Here is a 13225-nt window from a genome sequence, read left to right as displayed (position 1 = left end):
TAGTCAAAGAATAAGCAGGGCAATAAACAAAGTCCCCATCACTTTTTCTAAGGGCTTATCAGGATGATCAAAATATCTGAGCCTACTTCCCTGTCAGAGCCCAAAGTCACTTTCATGCCCGAAGCCTAATTCTTTGTTCTAGCCTAAGATTTAGATTTCTTCTTGAAATTACTTCTTTGTTCTAGCCTAATGTCAGATTCCTGCCTGAAGCCCATTTCCTTGTCCTTGGCCAATGTCAGATTCCAGGCAAGCAGCCTTTCCCCCTTTTTATTTCATACACAAGACTGAGCCTGTTTTAGGTCGTTCCGACAAGAATGCCTTTCTTACCCATCGAGGAATATGCATTATCAAAAGCAATGCACTTCTTAGGTTGGTAAAGCTCTGTGCAGAATCTTACTGGTCCTTGGATTGGCAGCCTGTTAAATTAATAACTCTCTCTGGGGGGATCCATTTTCAGTTTCAAGTCACATATTTTGGCCGCCAACATGTTGATGTGCAGAGTTTTAAACTCTGGGTCTGATATTGGTTAACAACTTTTGCAGCACACATTAGCAAAATCCATCCATGAAATTATTCCTTCATATTCACAACATCTTTGATGAGACTGGTGAGTTTTTACTAAACAGTGGGTTCCAGATAAGTAAACATCAAAAAAAGCACACAGAAAATGAACAATCATACCTTGATTTGTGCAAAGGGTCTTTCATAACCTCCAACATAGAGAAGGCCAACATTCTGTGGAAGCAACCTACAAGGTGAAAAAAATAAAATAAAATAAAACCTCATTTATAAAGTACTCTGCCTTTGATGCAAGAATGCATAATAATAAAAAGTGGGGAAACTGGAGCAGTAACTTCATCAGTAAAGTGTTTGCTGCAGAAGCATGAAGACCTGAGCCCAATGCCCCAAGAGCCAGGTGTGGTGGCAACAGCTTGTGATCTAAGCACCAGGAGGCAGAGACAGGACCAGCTGCTAACCAGTCCAGTCTTACTGCCAGGTTTGGGGCCAAAAAAGAGACCGTCTAAAAAAAACAAGGTAGATAGCATCTAAGAAATAATACCCAAGGTTGATTTCCCTAGACAGACAGACAGACAGACAGACAGACACACACACACACACACACACACACACAGAGAGAGAGAGAGAGAGAGAGAGAGAGAGAGAGAGAGAGAGAGAGAGAGAGATTTCTCTAATAGATACTATAAAGCATCAATACACAATCATTGTCTTTTGAACAGTGAGATAGTAACACTAAAGGAATACTTCTATTGCCAAGAAATAGAGTGGGGTAAAATGTTAGAATGGGGCTAGGATGTACCTCAGGCAGGTAGGATATTTGCCTAGCATGCATGAAGTCAGCACAACATAAAACAGGGTGTGTTTTCAGAGGCTTATAATCCTAGCATTCATGAGATGAAAGCAGGAAGATTAAAGGTTTAAGGTCAGCTTTTGATACACAAGAGAGTTCAAGGCTAGCTTGGGCTACCTGCTTCTACATCTCAAAAAACTTAACACTCAACAATAATTCTAATAAAATTACTAGTGTCTCTGGAAATGAGGTGATGAATATTATATTCAAAAATTTACAAAGATTTAATTAAAGAACTAGTGAATGCATGCCCACAACTATGTATTATGGATAATAATGAGTTTAATTCCATCCTAAAATTTTACCAAAAATATGACACAATACTAACAAAAGGGTGGCTTTGACCCGAGACATAATAAAATGTCTGTCATTGGGGTAAAGGGCCCTGATTATAGAGACCTTATAGATTATAGAGTTAAAGTCTGAGTATACAGAAGCTGCAGCTTGAGTAAGGAGTAAAAGTCAGTCTATATAGTTTCATTCCTTAAATCATCCTTTTTTTTCTTCCCACTCAGGTTTCTAGAACGTCCATTATGCCATTTGTTTGCACTTAAAAAAAACCAATTATATGTATATGGATATTTTGCCTGCATCTATGTCTGCTGTACCACGTGCATGTCTGGTACCCAAAGAGGTGCATGTCTGGTACCCAAAGAGGCCAAATGAGGGACTCAGGTCCCTCAGAATTTGAGTTCTGAACTTGAGATACAAGAGATGGTTATGCTAGCAAATACTCCTAGTAATGGGGGTCAGGGAGCCTGACTCAGGCATCTTCTGTAAGCAGGTAAGGTCTAAATTGAAGGGGAAGGGATACCAACCAAGCCACAAAATCTTCAACCTAACTGCAGAGTGTTCTGGGACTGGAGCCTAGCATAAACTGTCATCAGAGAGATTAGTCAGACTCCATCCAGCAACTAATAGGAGCAGATACAGTCAGTCCTATAGCCAAACACTAGGCAGAGCTCCCGGAGTCCTGTCAAGGTGAAGGAAGAATGTGAAGAACCAAGAAGGTTAAGAACACTCCAAGAACATGGCCTGAAGAATCAACTGATCGGACTCACAGGGGCTCACAGAGATCAGGGAGCCTGCAGGGGTCTGACCTAGTCCTCTGATACATGTTATGTCTGAATAGCTTTGTGCTCTTGTAGGATCCCTAACCAGTGGGAGCAGGGGCTATCTCTGACTCCTTTGCCTGCTGGTGGGAACCTGTTCCTCCTACTGGGTAGTCTAATCTAGCCTTGTTATGATGGTACATGCCTCGTCTTATTGTTGCTTGTTATGCCATGTTTTATATCCCTGAGAGGCCTGCTCTTTTCTGAGGGAAGGCAAAGTGGGGGGAATAGACATAGAGAAATAAAGGGGAAGGCTGGGGGGAGGGGAGACTGCAGTCGGGATATAATATATGAAAGAAAAAAAAAAACCATGATGGTTTTAAGTTCCCAAATAGGTGTTGAAAATTAAACCCGAGTCTTCTAGAAAAGCAACCAGTGTTATTCACCCCTGAACTATCTCTGCAGTCCTTTGTTTTCCTTTCTTAAGACAGACTTACTTGCAGCCCAAAAGGGCTTCTAAGTCATGGTGGCCTACCTAAGCCTCCCAAGTTCTGGGATTATGGTTCTATGTCAATCAGTATTTTCTCATTCTTAATTGCACCAAAGCTCCAGGTGGGTTTTGTTGGTGCTGGGACTTGACCTTAGAGCCTCATACATAAAGACAAGTCCTCTATATACAGCTATATTCACAGTCCACATCAAAACCCTATGGATAAAGAAATACTGCCTTTACAACTTTGGAATGATTAAAAAGTAATTAGTAGAGTGAAGTAAGCTATGGGACATAAATACTAGTCATAATATTTCTCATTCTTCTATATAATACTTTTACTAAAAGACATGTAAAGGAATGGACATAACTTCCGTTTTAGCATTAATATTTGGAGGAAAAGCTTGTATTATTTCTATGTACAAACAATTCTAAGAATCTACATGGTATGATGTTAAAAGCTTTCTTATGACAGGTAACAGACCTCAAATGAGCTGCAGGATAACTATTCATTCTATTACATGAATCTGAGAACAGAACATTCAAAGATATATATAGTAAACAAGTGCAAATTCAAGGAAGCCAATGGAACCTTTTTAGAGTACCATATGGCATAATCACTGAAAATTAGAATATTCAAGACTTATTTTAACAATCTCCTTTCTGTGGTATTTGGTTTGAGTTTTTGAAGCAGGGCTGTAGAGATCTCACTTCACACACCAGGCTACCTTTCCCTCCAAGTGCTAGGATTACAGGTACATTAGCACAGGACCTGGCATAACAGTCTCTTTACTATTCAAGCCTCGGCTTCAAAACACTACTTCAAGAGTTTTAGAATTCACATTTATTAATAACTTTTCTGAAATTAGAATGTTTTTGATACTTGTGTAATCTTATTTGCCATTGGATGGAGATGTAGGGTGTTTGTGTGATCCTTCTCCATTGGCATGGACTACCTAGTGTGATGAAGAAAGCAAGCATCTTAAAACATGAAACAGGGCAGAGTTTCAGTCTCCTTTAAACATTGTCTGCTTCTATAGCCTATATGGCCAGTAAAACACACTAAAAGAACATATTAACAGCAGGCATACACAAGCCTAAATTAAAGTTAACTGGCCTAACTTAGCCCAGTTCTTTTTTCCTCTTAGAATGTAAATGATAATATGTCGATAATATACTATAATGGGCACAACTAAGAGTATTAGTTTACTGGATTCAAGTACAAAGCACAGAATATGTCCCTAAGTCTCAATAATGAAATGAGAAAATCTTAGCAATGTTTTAACAACTAATAAATTCAACCAAGAAAACCTTGAACCATTGCTGGTAGCAGCTATATATAGTAGTAGTAATTAACAAATGTTCACAGAAAACTTGATAAACCCCCTTGAAAAGTAAAAATAATTACTGTTCATACAAATAGACACAGGAAAGGAAGAGAATAAAAGCTGGCTGACATTTAAAAGTCAATATGCGTCTAATTACCAGGCACATGCATTTCAGGAAGTTTGCCAATATACTATTTAGTGTGTACCTCCATTCCTTTAATTTGCTATCTAAAAACTACATTTCCTCACTATTTTCTTAAATGTTACCAGATAGACTTTATATCCAACTTTTAAAAGCATCTATTACTCCTTAGTATATATCTAACTATTTTCAGTGGAACAGGGCTTTACTGTTGTTGTTTAAGACAAGGGCTCAGTGTATAGCTTTGGCTGTCCTGAAACCTCACAGAGATCCACCTGCCTCTGCCTCCTGAGTGCTGAGATTAAGGCACATGACACCATGACTGGTTTCAATTAATTTACTAAGAGTAAGATATAAGATAATACTTTGGGAATATAAATTTCCAATTTTAAAGTGAAATACTTCTTTAAATGTTTTCTCTTTTAAAAGATTGTTTTGCTAAAGTGTATGCATAATTATTGCCAAGTAATTGTGGCAGCATTTGCCATGACAGAGTACATGTACTTCAATACAGCAATCACATGTTTTCAATCTCCACAGGAAGGCACTAATTCAGCACTGAAGTCATATACTTTAAGACAGAAATTCTAGCTCATTTAAAACCATGAAGCTGTTCTGTCCTTATGTTAAGTGAACATCACCATGATCTTTATAAACTACTAATGGCCCTTAAAGAACTGGTTCCTAACTAAATGCCTGGTAGTATGGCTATCAAGCAGGACTCTTGAAAACATTTACACAGAAGTAGTGTTAGATGAGAGGGTTTGACTGTGGCTTTTGAAGAACTAAGGATAGGTAAAACTAGTGTTCATTGTTCTTGACTTTTCAAACACAAATAGTAATAACTGTCTATTACTAGAAAAGTCCCAACATTGTTCCCATAAACACTTCTCAATTAAAAATGAGCAAATCCTGTTGGGTAACAGAACAAACATTAAATGGACTTCATTCACCATATGCTGACATCAGACATATACTGATTCATATCACATAGATACAAAAGTATTCCTTCAAAAACAATACAGTCTACTATTACCTTAAATTAACAATTTAAAATAAAGATGGATGTAGTAGCACACATCTATAATCCGAGCATTCAGGAGGCTGAGGGAGAAAGATCCAGTGGGGACGAGAATGAGATCTCAAGAAATCAAAACAAGAACCTAATAATTCTAAACTGACTTTAGGAACTGGAGAGATGGTAAGCAGTTAAGAGTATGTCTACTCTTCCAGAAGACTCAGGCTCAATTCCTAGGACCCATAAGGCAGCTCACAATCTTCTGTAACTCCAGTTCCAAGGAATCTGATGCTCTCCTCTGGCCCCTGCAAGCATCAGGCATGCATGTAGTGCACATACATACATAGAGGTAAAACACTAATACATATACCATACTTAACAATCAGATATCATTTCAACTTCCAATAAAGTGCTTTGAAATGGTGTATAGTGTTCTTTCATCTTTGTCTGTACGTATATGGTATGTTTACCTGTGGTCACATTTGTGTAAAGGCATCTTTGTAGAGGTCAGCCTCTGAGGTTGGCCCTTCACTTCCACCTTGTTTAAGACAGGACCTTTGTGTGTGTAGCCAGCTGAGTGCTGAATTTTAAGGGACTCTCCTGTCTCTGCCCTCCAACTTGACAGAAGCCCTAAGATCACAGACACACACTATCTCATCCAGCTTTATGTGGGTTCTGGAATTCCAACTCAGATACTCACACAGAACGCATTTTATCCACTGAGCCAATGCCCAGCCAACACAGAGTATCATGAATATTATTTGCAAACTATTCCCATCTCTAAGTCTCACAGGTGAGCCGAAACTAATAGTAAACATGCTACAAAGGATCAAAACACTACAAAACTATTTACCTTAAAATAAATAATAAATTGATTTCTAATAAGACAAGAGAAAAAATAAAAAGTAAGGTGGGTGGTGCTGGAAAGATGACTCAAGAGTTAAAAGTACTTTCTGCTCTTTCAGCATGACCTGGCTTGATTCCCAGCTCCCATATCAGGCAGCTCCAGGGAATCCAATGCCCTCTCTTCTGGTTTCTGGGGATACCTGAACACATGTGGTGTATACTTACATAGACAGACAGACAGACAGACAGACAATCTTTTTAAAAATAAAATTTTAAGCAGAAAAAAATGACTAAACTCACTTTTTATAAATGCTTTTATACCAACAAGTTTTGCAATTCTAATTTACTTATTCTAGGAAAATACAAAAATAAGCTGATAAGACTATATCCAAAGTTGCCATAAAGAGCAAAGTTGTACTATCTACAAGAAACCAATTGGACAAAATCATCGTAAGTGAACTAAGCCAGAAAGACAAATATTTTGTTTTCTCTCACTTGTGGTTCCTATATTTTATATAGATACATCTCAACATAAATACACACTTGTATTAAGATGTCCTCATGCACACAGTGCCACGTGAATGTGAGTATATATGATCAAAAAAAGTTTCAATGTTAGAAGTCTTCTCTGACTCAATAACATTTAAAAATGATTTCTACAAAGAAAACAAAAGTCTACCTAGATTGACCAGCAAATTCTACCAAACATTTACAGGTAAAATTAATTCTAATCATACTTAGAAGAATAAATATATTCTATTTTATTTAATAGTATCAGCACAACTTCTTAAAGTTGGATAAGAAGAAAAAAATTTAAAGCAATTTTCAAACTGGTGAAATGGCTCAGCAGGCACAAGTATTTATTACACAAACCCGACATCCTAAGTTCAATCCCTAAAACCCATTTACAAAAGAAGGGAGAGAACCAACTCTACAAAGCTGTCATCTGACATACACACACACACACACAAAGGCTAGTAAAATAAATTTAGGAAGTGTAAAAAGATAAGCAATCGCACAAAAAAAGCAATCTTGACTAAGAGAAAATACAAAGATAAGCCATAGAATGAAAGAAAACATTTGCAAAAGACATATTTGAAAGAAATAAAAAATATACCCCCTCAAATCAAACCAAATGAAAAAAGAAAACAGTACATGGGAGAGGGGGAACACAGCTATGGAGATGGCTCAGCAATGAAGGTGATTGTAGGCAAGTTTAAAAACCTGACTTGATATCTCTAGAAGCCACATGGCAGAAGGAGAGACTTGCCCCCATCCTTTGCACACACTGACACCCACAATAAATAGAGAAATAAACAAACAACAAAAAAGTTTAAGTGTATAAAAAGAAAAGGGAGAGGTATATAGTTCTATTGCCTAGCCTATGGAAGGCCCTTGGTTCAACACCCAGTACTGCCATCCCCAAAACAAAAACAAAAATTCACCCAGAATATACAAATAATAGAAGATTTTCAGGGGACAGGTGATTGCTCAGTGGGTAAAGTGCATGCTGCACAAGAATTAGGACCTAAATTCAGACCTCTAGCACCTATGTAAAAAGCCAGACACAGCAATGCATACATTGAATCCCAGAAATTTGGTCACCAGTTAATCTGTATGATCAGTGAGTTCTAGGTTAAGTGAGACTCTGTCTGCAAAATAAGGTAGAGACTGACAGAGGAAGACATTACAGAAGTTGACTTATAGTTCTTATCAGTAATCATACATATAGACCACACATTCACACAGAGATGTTCAGTGTCATGTAATTAAGCGCATGTTAATTGAAATAAGGTGCCACTACATATCTTCAAGACTGGCCAAAACTGATACTCATGCTGATAAGTGCTGGTGAGGATTGAGGAACAGGAATGCACATAGATCACTGGTAGAGACACGAAACAGCAGAGCTACTGTGGGAACTAATAGTTTCCTTACACAGTTATGCACTTTCTTGTTTTTAAAGGCAGGGGCTTACTATGTAGCTCTGGATGGCCTGAATTCACAGAGATCAACATGTATCTGCTTCCCCAAGGCTAGCATTGAAGGTGTGGTCCATGATACTTGAAGAGAATACTTTTATTACCATAAAACCCAGCAGTCTTATTCCTTGGTGCTTATCAAAGCACAAACATGACTATGCAGACACTGGAATGGGAATTTGTTTTAGCTTGTGTTTATTGAGACAGGGCAAAGACTGCCATCATGCTTGAGATCCTCCTCTTAGCCTCCCCCACTGCTAAAAATTATATATACCCCACGATGCCTAGCAATGTAAAAGGGATTTAATAGTAGCTTTATTCCAAACTGCTAAAATTTCATGCAGCCAATATGGTTTTTTTTTTCCAGTAGAAAAACAGATAAAGTGGTACCTGTGGTGAAGAATTATTCAGTGCTTAAAAAGAACTTCACTTTAAACTACAATGGAGGGGCTCAGGATGTAGCTCAGGTGGTAAACTGTTACCTTACAGCACATAAAATACTGTGCTTGGCCCCCAATCCCATGTAAACCAAAGGTAGTGGCACAGGTATATAACTCCATCACTTGAAGGAGAGGCGAGAGTTTCAGGAGGTCAAAAACATTTTTGCTTCATATCAAGTCAAGACTAACCTAGGATACATGAGAATGTCTAAAACCAAAGTAACTGTAACTTGATACAGAGAAATAAAGTAACTATGTCATGAAAGAGTCAATAGAAAGATTCATAAGTAGTAGTTCAAACTCTATTTCTATACCAATAAGCAGTTTGAAAACAAAACCAAAAATAACTCAAGTAAAATAAATTGTTTTTTTTTTAAAAAAAAAAAAAACTCACTTTTAATCTAGGGGGAAAAAGCCTAATAAGGAAAAAAAGCTTCAATTTATAAAATTACCAATCATTCATGAAAGAAACAAGTTTAAAAAGTGAAAGAATAATTTATGTTTATGTTGTCAAAAGTTACTATCATCTAAAACAACCAGATTAAATTCTGGTTAATATTCAATTACTTCCTCAAATTATATCATTGAAATAGGTATCTAGTAAATCCATATCATTTTTCAGCAGTGAAGCTAATATGATGTCTGATACTCAAACAGTCATGATCACTGGAATCTAGTAGAAAAACCCACACTGAGGAATATACAAACACTGCCTTCATACACAGTGACAGTGCAGAACAGTGAGAAAGGGTTAACCCTGTAATTATACAGTACTGAAGAAACTGGCTACCTACACAGATAATAATCATAACATAAGGAAGAGTATTCAGGAATCTAACTACACTAAAATTAATAATTTGGGGGCTATGGATATAATTTAGTTGGTGCTCGACTAGCCTGCACAAAGCCCTGGGTTTGAACCCAGCATAAAACTAAACATGGTGGTGCATGCCTGTAATCCTAGCACTTGTGTATTAGAGGCAGATAGATCATAAGTTCAAAGTCATCTTCAGCTGCATACCAAGTCTAAGGCAAGCCTGGGATGTGTGAGATTTAGTCTCTTATTCTGCCTTTTGAGACACAGTAAAGTAATAACACAGTCGTGCAGTGGAATGAAGAAAATGTTAAAAGGATAAAATACAAAAGGGGTAGCGTGCTACCCTCAGTACCCTTGGTAGAGAATTTGTTCATTTATCAATTCATTTGTACAAAAAAAAAAAAAAACCCACAAGAAAACTAAAGCCGAAATTAAAGAAGCTGGTTTCCCAGGGACAGGAGGAGCAAACAGAAAGAATAACAGAAAATTGGGTGTGGTGGTTTAAATAGGTATGGCCCCACAGACTCTTGTATTTGAATGCTTGGCCCATCGGAAGTGGCATTATTAGGAGGTGTGGCTTTGTTGGATGAAATGTGTCACTGGACTCTGAGGTCTCCTACGTCAAGCTAAGTCCAGTGTGGCACACAGTCTCCTTCTGCTGCCTGTGGATCAAGATGGAGAACTCTCAGCTCCTTCTCCAGCACCACTCTGTCACGTTCCCCACCATGATGACAATGGACTAAACCTCTGAAACGGTAAGCCAGCCCCAATTAAATATTTTCCTTTATAAGAGCTACATGGTCACAATGTCCCTTCAAAGCAACAGTGGGAGTACAAAAAGATATTTCTGTAAAATTAAGAATACAAACAATAAGTACTATACCAAACAAACAACCACAATTGCCCAAAAACAGAAATAAAAGAAGTACAAATATTAACAATATCCTATGTTAATGGCAATAGGTATTCAAAGAGCTTAATTTAACTGGAAACCAGTATTCCAACTGCACTCTATATGAGAAAACTGCAAAAAATGATTCTGTTTTATTTGTTTGTATGCTTGTTTAAGACAGGATTTTATACAGTCTAACCTGGAACTCACAGCAATCCTCAGTCTCCTGAGTGCTAGGACCACATACATGAACCATCATACCCAGCTTGCATCTTGTTCTTTTCTAAAATTACATTTGTTCGTGTGTGTGTGTGTGTGTGTGCACACACACAAACACATGTGACTGCACATATGTAGAGATCAGGACAACCTTTCTTTACAACATAGGCTCCAGAAACTGAATAAGAATATCAAGACTAGCAGTTATGTGTCCTTACCTGCTGAGTTGTCAGCCCCACATGCTGTTCTTTTTTTTTTTTTTTTATAATTTATTTTCTCAAATCATAATTAATTCACACAGGGGTATAAACACAGAAAGGCAGGATGTGGGGAAGGGAATGACAGTGGAGTGTGAGTGTTCAGGGGGAATACAGATATCTTTCAGAACCGGGTATCAGCTGGGTGAAGGTTCAGGGGACAGGTCTCTATGACTCTGCCTATGACTCACTTGTCCTTATCTAAGTTGGTATTGTCTGCCAAGGCTACCTATTTACAAGGTCTATGACTACTCAGGCTGGTAAATTTCCACAAAAGTTGCCTGTTTACAATAGCTTATAGCCATCTGTTTCAATGTTTTTCCACTGAGACCCAAGACTTGGTGTTAGTATACATGTATGACGCAAAGATCCTTATGGGACTTGATTTACTCTATTACAATAGAAAAGGCTGTGTACAGCTCTTGACTGTGTACAGCCCTTAAAGAAGAAGGTTGCCTTTACATAGACAAGACAAGGAGGGTTAAAGAGAGCATGAAATAGGTCAGTGAGGGCCCTGAGAAAAATCAGAGAGAGAAAGAGACAGATGAATGCTGGTACAAGAATTGGTTTTCAGCCTCTCCAAGGTTGTCAACCCTACTTCCTCTCATCTTGGGACCATTATTTGGTTTCTATTTGCTTATTTCTGCTGGTCCCTGGGCCTCAAATAGGTGTACTAACTCTGTGATACGACAGATAAATAATTTGGTAGCAAAACCTATTCAGATACATTATCATAAGTTAGCTATGGAGGCCCACATGCTATTCTTAAGTTAGTAAATTACAATGGATTCTATATTATAAAGGTTGAGTTTAAAAGCTAAGGCATTAAACTCATAGTTCCCTATGTAACTGGCTACCCAATAATGCTAAGAATAATTTTATGCCTTACCTTACCTACAAATAAAGAGAAGAATGGTTTATTAGGGAATTAAACTCCAATCTGAAATCTCAACAATCTTCATATTCACACATTCTCCTCTCAACACTAACCCTAATAGAATGAAGACAAACATATTACATTGTTATACTGTTGTAGAAAGGAACTGCATTATAGTTTTACTTAACTGAGGTGAACTGCCTCACTTTGTACACTGTTGAAGAAGAGTATCTGATATAAATACAGTTGCTCATAAATAAACCCCTTAAGGAAACAATTCTCAAAGCATACAATATAAATATTTAAGCACATACCACACACACACACAAAAAAAAACCCACATATGTTAAAAGGTTAGATGAAATTCACTTCCTAGACTAAGAAAGGCTGAAGCTAGATAGCAGTTTTTCCTCCTCTATGTATGTATACTACAGACAAACAAGGTTGACTACACAGCGCCCCCTCCCCCTCCATCTAGGAAAAAAACACGGCGGAAAGCCACTCATGCAGGGGGAAGCACAAAAGATGTTCTAAGAAGCCAGATACAGTGAAATTCAAAAGAAAAGTATATAGCTCATGAATCAATTATTAGACTAAATTATAGACTATGTCACATGCTACAACTCATTTTAATAATGGCTATGATTAGTCAAAAAGAAAAAAGTCTTAAATTGCCACAATGATTGAGACTTACAATGCATTCTGTATATTAAAGTTTTCAGAAATTGTATATTTCGGATGGGTGGTGGTGTTGTGTGCCTTTAATCCCAACAATTCTGAATTTCAAGGATAATTTCAACTTCACAGAACTCTCCATAAAGTGCTGGCTGCCACATGAACAACAATACAAATCTAAAGAAATGTTCAGATGTCTCATGGATAGAATATACACTATACTTGTCTTCACTCTATTTATAATTTTAGTTTGAATTAAATTATAGAAATAGAGTTGTTTTTCATTATAAAACACTGACCCTTACTTTTAAAGTAATTACCATTTTCATGACTCCTAAATATGAAACAGCCCCCTGAGTTCAGACAGGCCCTGCTTTAACTGAACCAGATTTGTTGTTGTTAAAATAAAGTAACTACTAGTTGGCTATAGTTTGTAAAGATCTTGAGGAAACTTTGTGCCTAGCTAAAAAGCTCTCAGAAACTAATCTGAGCTGGTTAAGTCATACATCCTTCCTTTGCAGATCAGCTCCCATCACATTTACAAGTGATAACAGTAGATGAGAACTACCTGAATTACTAGAGATTTACAAGTAACTAAGTAGAAATCATAGAGGTGGTTTTAAGATTTTTGCTTATAAGGCAGATAGATATCTGTGAGTTCAAGGCTGGCCTGATCTATACAGGAAGAACCTGTCTAAAATAAGCAAGCAAACATACACAGACACACAGACACACACACAGACACACACACAGACACACACACAGACACACACACACACACACACACACACACACACACACACACTTTGGTAGACTAACAA

At 37.4% G+C, this 13225-nt stretch overlaps 1 protein-coding gene across 2 annotated transcripts in view; it reads right to left on the bottom strand.

Annotated features, from left to right (window-relative positions):
* The window catches only part of Rngtt (RNA guanylyltransferase and 5'-phosphatase), a 200989-nt gene that overhangs the window by 70900 nt on the left and 116864 nt on the right, over window positions 1–13225 (bottom strand). For both annotated transcript variants that reach the window (XM_028780899.1, XM_028780902.1), the window contains exon 14: window positions 682–748. In XM_028780899.1, coding sequence (XP_028636732.1) covers window positions 682–748 — 67 coding nt within the window. The remainder of the gene's footprint in view (window positions 1–681; window positions 749–13225) is intronic.

Source organism: Grammomys surdaster, unplaced genomic scaffold, assembly GCF_004785775.1.
Source record: "Grammomys surdaster isolate TR1022 unplaced genomic scaffold, NIH_TR_1.0 97, whole genome shotgun sequence".
In the NCBI taxonomy this organism is placed as follows: Eukaryota; Metazoa; Chordata; class Mammalia; order Rodentia; family Muridae; genus Grammomys; species Grammomys surdaster.
Note: the sequence above shows the minus strand (reverse complement) of the source record. Positions and strands in the feature narration are given on the sequence as shown.